Source organism: Teleopsis dalmanni, chromosome 2, assembly GCF_002237135.1.
Source record: "Teleopsis dalmanni isolate 2A chromosome 2, ASM223713v2, whole genome shotgun sequence".
NCBI classification, from domain to species: domain Eukaryota; kingdom Metazoa; phylum Arthropoda; class Insecta; order Diptera; family Diopsidae; genus Teleopsis; species Teleopsis dalmanni.
This window is the reverse complement of record NC_051847.1, coordinates 29,540,056-29,554,541: the sequence shown is the minus strand read 5'-3', so window position 1 is coordinate 29,554,541 and position 14,486 is coordinate 29,540,056. Positions and strand designations below refer to the sequence as shown.

The 14,486-nt window shown below is 25.8% G+C and overlaps 1 protein-coding gene across 7 annotated transcripts; it reads left to right on the top strand.

The window, feature by feature from the left end:
- Positions 1–28: 28 nt before the first annotated feature.
- On the top strand, positions 29–13,443 carry LOC119678055 (palmitoyltransferase ZDHHC20-B). Of its 7 annotated transcripts, none has more exons than XM_038089699.1 (9): positions 29–115; positions 388–1,052; positions 1,108–1,229; positions 3,351–3,457; positions 3,525–3,762; positions 3,895–4,045; positions 4,131–4,260; positions 7,339–7,413; positions 7,510–8,079. In XM_038089699.1, the coding sequence occupies exons 2-9, from the start codon at positions 914–916 to the stop codon at positions 7,766–7,768; spliced, it is 1,221 nt and encodes a 406-aa protein (XP_037945627.1). In that variant the 5' UTR covers positions 29–115; positions 388–913; the 3' UTR covers positions 7,769–8,079. The 7 variants fall into 7 exon arrangements, with proteins under 7 accessions (XP_037945627.1, XP_037945630.1, XP_037945632.1 ...); XM_038089704.1 differs by lacking the exon at positions 7,510–8,079 and adding an exon at positions 12,725–13,440 and having other exon boundaries at positions 62–181; positions 3,913–4,045; XM_038089700.1 differs by having other exon boundaries at positions 71–181; positions 3,913–4,045.
- The last annotated feature ends 1,043 nt before the right edge of the window (positions 13,444–14,486 follow it).

Genomic DNA, 14,486 nt, shown 5'->3' with positions numbered 1-14,486 from the left:
AACAACAGCGGCTGTCTTACTACAGCGGCTCGAACGTTAACAGCCTTAACATCTCTGTATCTCGCAAAATAATTGTAGTAATTTTTTAATTTAATTCGCATTATTCAATTTCAATGTAAATATAAAAGTATATTATAAAAATTTTCGCAAATTATAGCGTAAATGTGTGTTGAATTTATGTGTTAGTATTATTAATATAATTATACATAATTATTCAAGTGTATACCATTTTATTTAATCTTCGTGATTACTATACTTGACTAGAATATCTATAGTCATTCTCTAAATTCGACATTAACGCTAAAACAAGTATTAGTTTGACACAAATTATAAAATCTCTTCATATATTAAAATATATAATTTATGTTAAGTGTACTCTTTTGACAGCTCTATTCCATTGCATTGCTTGACGTTGCGAGTGGCAAAGGTGTTGACAAAAACCAAAAAAAAAACAACAACACTAACGAGAAAAAAAGCAGCGGAATTGGAAAACACTTTCACTGCAAGAATAAATAAATTATTTTAAATAAAAGCGAAAGCAAATCAAAATAAAACAAATTATTTATTTATAAAATTATTAAATGCTGTTTAAGTACCACGTTACATGAACTGTAACAAAAATTGATGTTAATCTCGAATAACAACGATAAGTTAATTATATTTTTATAATTTAAAAAAAAATGGAATTAAGACATAACTGATAATATAGAAACGGTGACTCACTGCCCTTTTGAAGTATAATTGCCGTAAGCTTTTATTTATTTATTGTTGAACGTAACCATCAAGCAACAAAATCGTTGAAACGGCGCTGCAAGCATTACATAGCACACATCAGCCTCTTGTTCCAATTGGCGGAAACGGATCTGTCGAAGCAAATAACGAATCGCGTAAGCGAGTGTCCGGTGCCAACAGAATGGGAAATTATGATTATCAAAGAAAAAAGTCAGCACCTTGTAATACCTGCATGAAGGCCTTAAAATGGATTCCAGTGTTATTTATTGGGGCAGTAATTGCCTGGTCTTATTACGCTTACGTTGTCCAGCTTTGCATATGTAAATTATTTGCTATTTTTAAACATACATTTTAAAAATATATTTTTAATTACAGTTTCTATTGAGAATGTGTTTGAGAAGACAATATTTCTTATATTTTATCATGTAATTTTTTTTCTATTTGTTTGGTCTTATTGGAATACGATTTTCACGCCAGCGGGAAAAGTTCCTTCAAACGTAAGCTTCATTTATAATTATATTCCTAAATTTATTTATATTAATTTAAAATTTAAAAAACCCCATTATAAATGACGTCATAACTATGGAAATTTGTTTATAATTTGTTATGTAGAAATACATAAAAGTTTTACTTCATCGAATAATTTTACGACAGAATGAAATTTTCATGAAAAACTTATCAGTATTGAGTAAACAATTAACAATTAATGAAAAGGCAGATAAGATACAAGTTTTTTAATTGTTTGATATGTTTCTTATGTATTAAACACAATATGAGCAATATTGTAAAGAACCTAAAAAATAATAGGGTATCTACGCTTTACTAAAATTATGTTGAATATGTGTGGAATGTACAAATTTCAAAAATGTCCATAAAATACTTTAAATAAAGAACACACATATATAATAATCTGTTTTCAAAAGTGTCTTTTTACATCACAAACTGGTATTAATATAAATGTACTGACTACACATGTGATCCCCACGTTGTATTTATGCGCTTACACTGGCTAGACTTTGGAAAGATTTTTGCATACGTTCTCACTTTTTCACTTAACTCACATATTTTTATTCACAGACAAAATTCAAAAATAATATGTATTTGCATTCAAACATAAAAATAATGCCAAAGTCTAGTCAGTCTAGACGCTAAGTTTTTTATTTTATTCATTTTTTAAGGTTCTTAACTTGCCTTGTCGTCTACACTGCCTTGTCGTCTACACTGCCTTGTCGTCTACATTGCCTTGTCTATATATACCAATATGTACTATTTTCGAATTTTGTCTGCGAACAAAAAAATTTGAATATGTTAGTGAAAAAGTGAAAGGATATTCGTATGCAAAAATCTTGCCAAACCTTGTTAATGTAGACGAAGTATTGCATATTTTACTATAATGGCAGTTATCTAAAATATTACATTTGTGAGAAAGCATGCCTAGGACATTTTCCTATGCATTCAACAACAGTGTTCAAGATCAGTCACTGCAAGCCCGTTTCCGCTTTATATTTTAATTTATATTCTCCTTTTGTTAATTTCACGGTTTCGTTAATTAAGACCCGACCGTTCTTAAAAGCTAGCCAGTTTTTGAAATTATAATTATATTTAATCCAGTATTCAGTGATTGTAGTTTAATCCTTAATCTGACATTGGGCCCATATAAATCAATATATATAATGTGTCAATTATGTGTAGAACATTATCTTTTTTAAATCCCGTGAGTATGTGGAAGAATTCAAAAAAATTGTAAAATTTTGATAAATATAGGAGTAGTGAGTGGTCACAACTAGCTGAGGATCCATAGTTGTGTGAATCCTCAACTATGACATATTACTCTTGAGAACGAAATTTAATTTTATTTCATTTTGTTCTATTCAGTAAACTAGTTTGTCAACTGTTTATTTATTTTTGGATTATCTATTATACGTTAACACATCTGTTTCCTTTAATTATAAAATTGTTTTTACTCTTTTCATTCACAATTAATTCAAGTTTTTTAATATCAAATTTAATGATTATTGCTAGTAGTTTTCACAGTTACCGAAAATATGTTTTCATTCAACTGAAATTTTTTAATTATGGATGATAGCTTATATATTATTCTCCAACTAACTATTTTCACTGTTTAAATAATGAAAATAACACAATTCATTTTTTTGTTAGGGCAAATTTTTACAAGACCTTACTGCCTTCGATATATCGTAGCCGTTTCTTTTTTGAAGTTACAGTTCTAACACAATAAAGTTCTTAATGTTTTCGTCTGATATATGTATCTGGTGACAAAAGTAGCTTCACAATTGCAGCAAAAATTATTCTAGATCAATATAGAACTTCGCCTTATACTATTATCCTTACTTTCCAGATCAATCGAGTTATAATCTCCAATCAAATCTTACATCCGAATAATTTCTTTCTCTCTCACACAAGCAATACCCCTGCACATCATCACCCTTGTTTTTATCTTGTAATTCTCTTCATGTTATCTGCTTTACAGACCCCTACTGGTTGCAATAACAACAACAACCGACTTTAATAAGACAATCATATATTATTAATATGTTTACTATTTAAATGTATATTCATTATATTTAATATTATTTCTCTTACTTAATTAATTTTAGTGGCGCATACCAGAAACCGAATTAGAACGAATATTCCATGCAGAGAATCAAGAGCAACAACGACGAATATTGGAAAGTTGTGCTAAGTCCTTGCCAGTATCAAATCGGTTTGTATTTTATTTAATTAATTATTTTATTTTATTAATTAAATTTTTATTATATTTTTTTTATTAGTACACTCAGTGGCTTGGTGCGTTTCTGTGAGAAATGTAGAATAATAAAACCGGATCGCGCACATCATTGCAGCGTTTGTGGTGCATGCGTTCTCAAGATGGATCACCATTGTCCATGGGTCAATAATTGCGTTAATTTTACGAATTATAAATTTTTTATACTCTTCTTGGGTTACGCTCTGCTCTATTGTTTGTATGTAGCGTTAACTTCATTGGAAAATTTTATAAAGTTTTGGCGGGTATGTGAAGCTTTGATATTTAGTTATAATTTCTCTACTTTCCTATCTGAAATGATCGTCTATATAGTTTTAATTTGTAATTTCTTTTCTTTTTTATTTGTGTGCATTATGTCAATTTATGAAAATATCAAGTCTGAATTTTTACAACAGGGTGAACTTAATGGCGGTATGGGACGTTTTCATATATTATTCCTATTTTTTGTGGCTGTAATGTTTGCAATAAGTCTAGTGAGTCTATTCGGATATCACGTATATTTAGTTTTAATGAATCGCACTACTTTGGGTAAATAATTTTTGCTATTAATTTTAATTTGTGCACTTTTGTTAAACACATGCAAATATTCTTTTTTTTTCTTCGAATTTTTTAGAGGCATTCCGTGCACCAATATTTCGCATTGGTGGACCAGATAAAAATGGTTTTAATTTAGGTAAATATGCAAATTTCCAAGAAGTTTTTGGTGATAATTGGAAACTGTGGTTCTTACCAGTTTATACCAGGTAAGCATATAACATATTTATTTTTATCTAACACACGCCCTATATGCGCTGCTGTAATGGTTTGCCTTAACATAAAAACTCTTAATTTGCTTGCTAAATGTTCTGTAAGCAAAAATTTTTTAAAATGGCAAAATTCTTAGAGATAGCAAAACTAATTCATTTATAGTTATTTGGCAAATTAAAAACCATGTTAAAGACCGCGTGGCATTTAATCTTTCTTTTGTTTTATTTTATTTATTAATTTCAAAATTTTTGCATTTGATTAACATTTATTTCTAAAATAGTTTATATCTTAGATTATTACTAATACTATTATGTTTGTCACTAAATCATATATAAATTTAGTTTTAAACACTAATATAAGTTTTGTAAAAATTAAACATTGGTTGTAAAAAAAATAGTTAATTATAATGTAAATAACATGTAAAAAAATATAATACACGAAAGCTTAATATAAGGCAATTTTTAAAAATTATAAAATAATTAATTTTTAATTAAAAATACTTTTTTGTAGACATAAATTAATTATATATTTAAAAAGGTCAAACTACATTTGTAATACTTAATAAATTGTTATTGCGACCAATTTTCAATACGTTTTTTGTTACTACTGGGTTTAGATCATTAATTTAACACATAAAAATTAAGAATATTTTTTTAAATAAAAAATTAGCTTATAAATTTATGTTAAATATTTAAAATAAAATAATTAAAATAGAATTAAATATTTAACACAAAGTTATACGTGTAATTTTTTACGAGATGGAAATATGTCTATGCCCCTATAAGAGATAAAGGTACTAACAACAAAAATATTTTATTTAAAAAAACATTTTTAATTTTTGTGTGTTAAATAAACGACCTAAGCTCAGTAATAATAAAGAAATGTAATAATTAATAACAGAAAATTTGCAAATCCCATTAGTAAAAAAATTTATTTTCTAATAAAAGCAGGAGTAATAGAAGAGAGAGTATATCAAATCTAAAACTTTAAATATTATAATTGATCTGAACAGCTGCTTAAGATTTTACTAGTAGTAGTAATTTAGTTTTATTTTATTTCATTTTAAATTTGTTGTATTACAAAGAAATTTATATATAGATATATTATATATATATAGCTGTACTATGGCATTTTAGTCGTTTGCCGAAGATAATATTATAATTTATATGAAAAAAAAACAACTCTAAGTGAATTTATTATTAATCAGTTGTAAAATATCTAAAATATTCTTTTCAAAATGGGAAATAAGTTAGATTTGTGACTTTCGAAACAATGTATTAATATAGCTTTGATAAACCGTGATGTACTTCCAATTATAATATATTCGATATTAATCTTTTCTTCTCTAAAACCATTGTTATATATAATTATGTGCGTAACAGGTAACGCAGATTAATTTTCTTAAAGCAAAATACTTTTCACATATATACTAATATCATTCAAAAAAAAAAAAACTAAATACATATGCAATTATTTTAGTATATATCCTAAAATTATTTATAATTATTTTTTTGAAATAATATAGGCAATATTTTATTTCTTTAGTCATAAGCAAACTTCCGTTAAAATTGTTGTATATTAAGTAGAAAACAAGTACTAGATCTAAATTTCTATTCTATATAATTAGTAATAAATTACAGTTACCAAAAGTGAGTACTCCAATAACGATAGCAAAATTTGATTTAATATATATATTAATAATAACTTTCTTTTAAGTAGTGTTGTTGTTGTTTTAATTCAAATTGGCCTGAAAAGCAATATTACATATTTTGTTTTGAAAACAAACATCTTTAAGATACATAGTCTTATTATTATCGTAACTCAAGCATAAATAAAAATGTGAAAAAGTTATCCCACCATTCCTCTTCTATTCACTTACCCCTTATCTAATCCATGTCTTAATCCAGCCATACGTACTTTGAAATTTCTTTGATGACTGATCTGCAAAATAGAACTTCTCACGCTACAACGACAACAATAACATAACAAAAAATGTTGTATATAGGGTAGGATAAGAAAAGTGAGTAGGTATAAGGTAGTAGTGTGTAAACAAGTACATGTTGAACTTAGCCTGGATTCAAATGAATTATCCTTAGTTCCTCAGTAGGTCAGAGCTATAAACACACATTCAGAAACTAACATGAAAATAGATAAGTGGCATCATAAGAAGTAGAGATATGAGTTGGGCGCACATAGGGGTTGGACATATATAATTATTGTATTTGGCAAACCTGCTATACCTTCACAATTTTGGTCAAATAAATGAAAATATGTATATTAATTTCTAAAAAAAATTCTTTATATTGCACATACAATCTATGTAATGTTGTTTGTGTTGTCCAATGTTAATACGTTTTTTGGTTAGTTTAATTTTTTTTTAAACTAATTTTTAAAAGTGTATATCGTACCCAAAATCACAAAAGAGTTACTAAGCAATCTAGATTCGTAATAAAATGGTTACTTAGTGTTGCTTGTAAATATAAAAAATTGCATTTAGTTTTTTGGAAAGAAATCCGATGTTCACGGTAATTTAATTTTTATATATATTAACAGATACACTGAAGATGCTCTACGAAATAGACCGAAATATCTGTAATGTAAATAATTATAAATTAATTAAATAATAATTATAATTATAAAAATTAAAATATAATTGAAATATTAATTATTATTAAATTAATGTATGTAATTTTTTATTTAAAAAAAAAAAATTTATATTTATGTGTTAAATAAACCACCTGAACCCGATGATAATCAAAAAAGTTGATCATATATATAAAAGTTACAAATACATATATATATGACATATTTTTTTTATATTTTTATGTATATATTTTATTATATTATAAGACTTTTTTATATATATATCATGTATATAAAGGAGCATAATAAAAAAAATTTTTATGTAAACGCAACAATGGTACTAAGTTTTTATGCTCTCAAATTATATTACACATAGAAATAAAATTATTTTATGTTGTCTATAAATGTATTCTATACCATTTCATAACAAAACTTTATAAATTTTTAATTTATGTAAAATTTTCTAATATCATAAAATCTTGCCCGCATAGTTTGGGTGATGGTCTACAATGTACAACGCGCACTCAACAGCAAAATTATCATTCAATGGGAGATACACAAACCAGGTTAGAAACTCAACCAACTGTTAAATTAATTAACATTAATGAATTATATATTAATAAACATCATTATCATCATTGTCATCATAATTATTTTCAAAGCCCAAGTCAACAACAATTGTCAGATGCCCTAATGCCACATAGCAGAACTCAGACAACGACCAATGACGAGTTGTCCACAACAACTAAAAGTAATACGTCAGTACTAGATCCAGAATTTAGTCCACGTAGCAATAATAGTTCTGGAGGAAGCGTCGTTATCGATATGCGCATTACCGAAGAAAGTCCAGAGTCGACAGATACTTCAACTAACCAGATTAAAAACAAAATGACTGGCATTGAAACTCAACGTCCAATATAGGAAAATGCTTTTCCTTCCTTCATATCTTTTTTATTTAGACATTTATGCTAGTGTAGCATGAACGCTACTGCCTATTGTAGTTAACAATAAAAAAAAACAAATTATTGCCTGTTTATAATCAAAATTTTCATTCATATCATGTAATCAAGTAATCAAGTAATTAGAAGCATAAAGGACATTCATATCAATTTTATTAGAAATGATCTATGTAAGAAAAAATTTGTATATTTTTTTTAAATGTTGGTATTGTGTTTTTTATAATGACAAACTTAGGCATGATTAAGTAAGTTTAAAAAGAAAAATTTTAATAAATTAAATATGGTGGACCAAGTCTTATATTTTGCTTTAAAAAAACAACTTGTATTGAAAATAATTATTTAAAATTTATTATAATAATAATTTGTAATAAATAATTTACGCAATACGAATACTTAAAAAATTTTCTTTATTAAAAAATGTAATATAGTTTTTTTTATAATTTTAAATAAAATTTTATTAATGCTTTTATATGTAATTTTATATTTACATGTTCTTGTCAGTTATGAGATTGTAATAATTAAGTTAATTATGATTTTCTTTTGTAAATTATTTGTATATGATAAATAACTTGCTTAACTTAAGTAATAGTATTGAAGTTTTGAATTTTGGAATGAAATTTTTTAAATATTTAATTATAATTACTTTTAATTAATTTGTTTTTATTTAGTTATTTTTTTTTATTTTTTTTTTTCGTTAATTTTAAAATTTTTATTTTTATTTTTATTGGAAAATTATCAAACTGTGCCGTTATGAATAGAAAATTTTGCCAGAGATGTGCTAAAATGCTAAAACAACTGATGAAGTTTAAGCCATTAAATGAAATAGAAATTAAATGAATATTAACCATTTTGTAATTTATAAAATAGATATAAAATATTATAATTCATTAATCATACAACTAAAAGAAATAAATACTTAAATAGCTTACATCGGTTATTTAAAAATAGAGTCAAATAAGGTACATCTATCTGGTTTTTGTTAAATCCTATAAGTTTGGTCTAAAACTTTAACTAAAGATTAGCTCAAGCAATTCTGATTTCTATTTGATAACGGATTATAGTACAGTCAGCTATTTTGAGCAACTTTTTTCAGCAAATTATATATGCGGACTTAACTCACATTTCTAGATGATCGCGGTTTGAAGTTGAAAACTTTTTACATTTGCATTTAACATCACTAACAAAAACTGCACATGCCTTTTTGTAAATTACATATTTATTGCTGTCCGTCTCTGCTAGTAGAACAGAGGCCCTATGACCCTCTATCACTAAATAGTATATACATTTTTTAAATTGATTATACATTATACATAAATTGATTATGCATGTTATTTGTTATTGTCAGTTTCCCATATTTGAAAAAATAAGCTATATTAACACATACCATATAGTGGAAAAGGTTGTTTGAAAAAGCTAACATTCGTTACTAAGATTTGTTGTCAAATGGTCGTGCTCGGAATCATGCCAGCATTATTAATAATCTTAATTTGTATGCAGAATAGCTTAGGAAAGTTCATGGGAAAGCAAGTCACGATGGTATACATTATTATAACTATACCATGCCAGATAGCTCAATTTCTATCCAGCATTATTTAGGAAATTTCATGGGAAAACTCAATAGATATAAGTGGTAGAATAGCATTATTATAATTAAATGTTGTGCATTTGTAACACTCAAATATACAAACGGAATTAACAACGTTGCCGATCTAGTGCAAAAATAAAATGTTCTTATACTTCAAAGTTCACCAAAAAATTGTATTGAGACCAGAGATATGCAGCAAGCTACTATGATGCTATACTTGCGCAAGTCGATTCATACGGTAACAAAAGGTACTTAAAGCTGATCACCGAGTAAGACAGCACTACAATAATAACCATCACATACTAGTTAATTAACCTGAGACCTTTGAGGCAACATATCCGAAGAAAAACTACATTTCTGAAGCGGTGGTAACCAATATCCGATTGTTAATTCAGTCACTGAGCCAATATCTAAACATTACGTACTTATCTGGAGAATAGTATTTCTATAACGGCGTATGACTTGGACCTAGACATAGTCCTTTAGTATTTAATACCCCGGATGTGTAATATGTGACTAACGCCGAGAACTAGAATATAAATAATAACAACTTATAAACAATGAATACAACGACCAATACGAGCAACTCTAACAAAATGCAGGCTTCGTCATCGTAGGCCTTACTGTGTATAATAATAAATTTGATTCGTGAAAATTTCACTCCAATGGGACTCTAAGAATTCTAATCAATAAACAAAAAACAACACAACAAGAAAATAAAATTGGGTCATTAAACTCGTTTATGGTTGGTGTTCACTAGTCAGTGTTAGTTTCAAATGAAATAGTATTTAACAGATTTATGGGTCTCAATAGAGGACATTACAATGACCAAAGTAGATATTTTATATTAAAATGCAAGCGAAAAAGCTTTTTTAAAATGGACAAGATGTACACCTCTGTATACAATCTATAAATGTTATAGTGCTGTCACCAAAAAAAAAACTTCTCAAGTTAAACTAAATGTGAAGTTCACAGATCCAATATTTATTAAAAATAAATAAGCAATGCGATATTTATAGAGTTTGTTAATTGGTATAGGATCTTATACAAATAACTGTTAGCTGAACAGCAAAATGACCCGATAAGCTTAAGTGTACCTTTAGACTCTTCAAAATAACCTAATCCTAATCTTATCTTATTTTTAATGGAAAATCTGTAAGTAGTAGAATCTTGTACAAAATGTAAGATACGATATCACTATAGGTGTTGGAAGTAGTCATTTAAATAAATTGTTTATAGAATTTTTAAATTACATACATTTTGGTTTTAAGTTATATATCTATATAGCATCTTTTACAAATACAGGGGAAAAAGATACAATTTAGTCGTAAAGAGTTTTGAAATTGTATTTTATTATATATATTTAAATTCAAAATTGTAACCAGTTAAATAAGCACATCAAATAATCTATTTTTAATCAATTTATTTTAGTATTTGTTTATATTATTTTTGGTTTTATATTTATATATGTTTTTTTTTATAAATTTACATATATATATTTTTTTGTATTTATATATATTTTTTTTTGTATTTATATATATATATTTGTTTTTTGTATTTTATTTTTTCTTCATTTTTTGTAATTATATTTGTATTTTTTTAAGTGTTTTTTTTTTGTACATTCTTTTTATATATACTTTTTTAAAAAGGTTGATGATTGAAAAATTAGATTAAAATTTTTATTAATTATTTTTTATATATATGCATAACACCTGATAATTTCATATTAAGTCATTACATATTTATTTTTAAACATTTCTGTATTTTTAAAATAAAAAATATGTAATTTATTAAATTTAATGTAAATCTTTTTTTTACCTATTATTATACACTTTTTCTATATATAAATTTAATTTTTTGTGAAAATAAATTTTTATCTATTTTTTGTATGCTTGAAATTTGTAGTTTAATAAATTTTTTAAAAATTTAAAAACTATTTTTTATAAATTAAAAAATTATTTCTTAAAACAAAGATAAAAGTGTGTTTTTAATTTGCCACAGTAGCTAATATTTTGTATATATATGTATGTAATCATATATATATGTTTAATATATTATATTACGTATATGTATATTAATTGATATTTGTTGTTAGAATGCTACAATAAAAAAATTTTATTAAATAAAAATTTTATTAAATGGAAAAAATAATTATGTTAAAAATATTTGCCAGAAAATCTTGAAGTACAATCATAATAAGATTCATATTTCTCAGAGTAGGGATCTTTGCTTCTTCTTATTAAGTACTTCGCTTAAAATGTATTAAATAAACGTTAAGGCCTTTTTCAATTCTTCATAATTATTAAAAAATTTGTGTGTAGCATATAACATTATATTCAAAATATATATAGGCATTTTTATTATTGTTTTTACATATTTAACCAAACAATAAATACCAATCTTAAGTTTCCCTTAAGCTAGCATTCTCAATATCTTTCGACTTTTACCTACAGCAGCTTTTCGACTATATTTAACTTACTTAGTTGGCAATTACAGACGTGTATCTCCTTGGCTGCATCCACTAGCCTCCGTCAGCCAACCCGATCAGTGGCTTGCTGTCGCCAATTGTTAGTATCGAGCTCCCCCAAATCGTTGGTCACCTGATCTTTTCACCGAAGATACGGACGTACTCTCCGTCCACCTTTCTAGCCGGAGCACATTTTCTATTTACACAGTTTAGCGCATAAAAGCGCTTAACTATATCAATATCGCGGTATAACTCATACAGCCCATCATTTCGTCTAAATCGATACTCGTAAGGGACCATAGATCTTCTGAAAAATTTTTCTCTCAAATGGTTTTAATGCCTTTTCATCACTGTTGATAATTTTCGAAGCTTCTGCATTATCTTCTACAGCAAATATATCATATATAATTTGTATTGTGAAGTGTCTGAGCGCATTCTCAATGAATGTCCAAAAGTGAAGAGCAGCAAACTGTATGGAATAAAACAAAATCAAACAAGTTACTGACGTTCCCTAAAGACTATAGTATCCGTTAAGATAATTGTGGTTAAAACAATAACCACCTACGTCGCGATGTATAGTAATCCCCACAATTCATATAATATAATGCTCCTATACTTTATCAATCGCAGAAGCTGTTTCATTTTTCTACACAATTGTTTCACATATTTCGATAGTAGTTTTTTGCTTAATGTATTGAACATATTTTATATTAACCTTGTGCTCTCTTCAATACAAATCATATTAAATTTTTACATAAAAATAAAAGTATATAATATATAAAAACCCAAAAACTATATTACCATATAAGTATATAAATTTTTTTTCTAATCTACTTAATTTTTCTTTTATAAATTATAAAATTCAGCTTTGGAGATGGTATTAGCTATCCTATAAGACATTTGGAAGAGGATACAGAATCATTACTGGGACATCACAGCGATACTCGCATTGAAATGGAAGAGGATGTATTTCCTGAAACTCGTTTCCTGGATTCGAGTGTTCCATAGTTAATAATTTCCGACGATAACGTTGCAACATATTATATATAATAAATATTTCGAGATATATACTCGTATAGCAACGTTTCGAAGTCAGTTAGTTGGAATGATAAGTGAACAAAAAGAATCAAGTTTCTTAAATACTAAGTGTCGATTTATGTAAATGTTTTGTATATAGACAAAAGAAAAAAAAAAGAATATAGTATTAATAGTAACTCACCCACATATACACATACGCTTACACATTCCAGTAAAGGGTAAAGTAACCGATCTATTTTATTATAAATTAATTTTTTCTATTTAATATAATCTATATATGTAAGGTCATCGATTAGTTTTGATTGGTTTTCGAATGCTAAGTATTTACCATCTGATCCCATATTTATTAAATCTACTTGAAATCAACGCTTAAAAATAACCAAAAAAAAAAAATTGACTGATTGACAACGCCCACTTAAGTTAAGTTTGAGATATATATGAAATCAATATTAGGGTACCTCTTAAATATCTAAGCCTATGTTTTTTTTATAGAAAAATTATTGAAGAACAAAAATTATTTGAAACTTTATACTATTGAATACAATGTAGTTTCTATATATGTAAAATATTATAAATTAGAAAAAGAATATTATGTATAAATGTTTGTCTATAAAAAATTTGAATCTTTAAATTATATTTGTGCTTAATCTTTGTGTGAGAAATTTAACTAAATTTTTACAAAATTGAAGTTGTAATTGTGAAGGCCTTTTTAAATTAAAAAAATTGTTAAGCTTAAGTTCTTCTAGTAAAATTATAGCATTAATACTCATACCAAAATAAAAGAAGTCTATTCAGAAATTTATGAAATTGTCAACTATTTATATATAGTATAAGAAGTCATTATAGGGACTGTTGGATTTAATATTTTAATTTCGTATATTTTATTAAATGCAGGAAGTAAATATATATTGTAAGATTAGACTTAAGCTATTAATATATGATTTATATAATTTAAAAGCATGAAAATGCTCTTAGATTATTTGGAAAAGACAGATATAAGTCTAAATTATATGTTTAATGATTCATTTTATAGAAAATGATTGGAACTTACATAAACAATTTCTCACTTGATTTATATATCACTGAAATAATTTCTTCATCTTCCCTTAAATAAAAAATATATAATTTTAGTAAATATATTATATGCAAACATTTTCAATTAAGAGTATATGTATTGCTGTAGTTTACTTGCTACAAACGAAGTTACTTTAAAGGTAAATCTGAAAATAAAACTTTATTTACATTAAACTGTTAATATTATAATTAACAATTTATTTTTAAAAGCTTTATATATTTACAAAGATGGCATATATCTGTATAATAAATGTTATTTAGATGGTGAAGTATTAAATAAAAAGACAAAAAATATTAATTATAATAAATTAAAAAAAAAAAATAAATAAAAATGTTAAGTATGTGTAAAAAACTGAATGCTTATTAATTTATAAAATCACGTAAGAAACTTAACACAATAATTTTAAATTTGATTTTAACGTCAATATGACAGTAGTGGTTATTTTTACTTAATAGCAACTGTGGTTGTTGTTGTTGTGATTTGAGTTAGTGCTATTGCGCACTTTTACTCTTTTG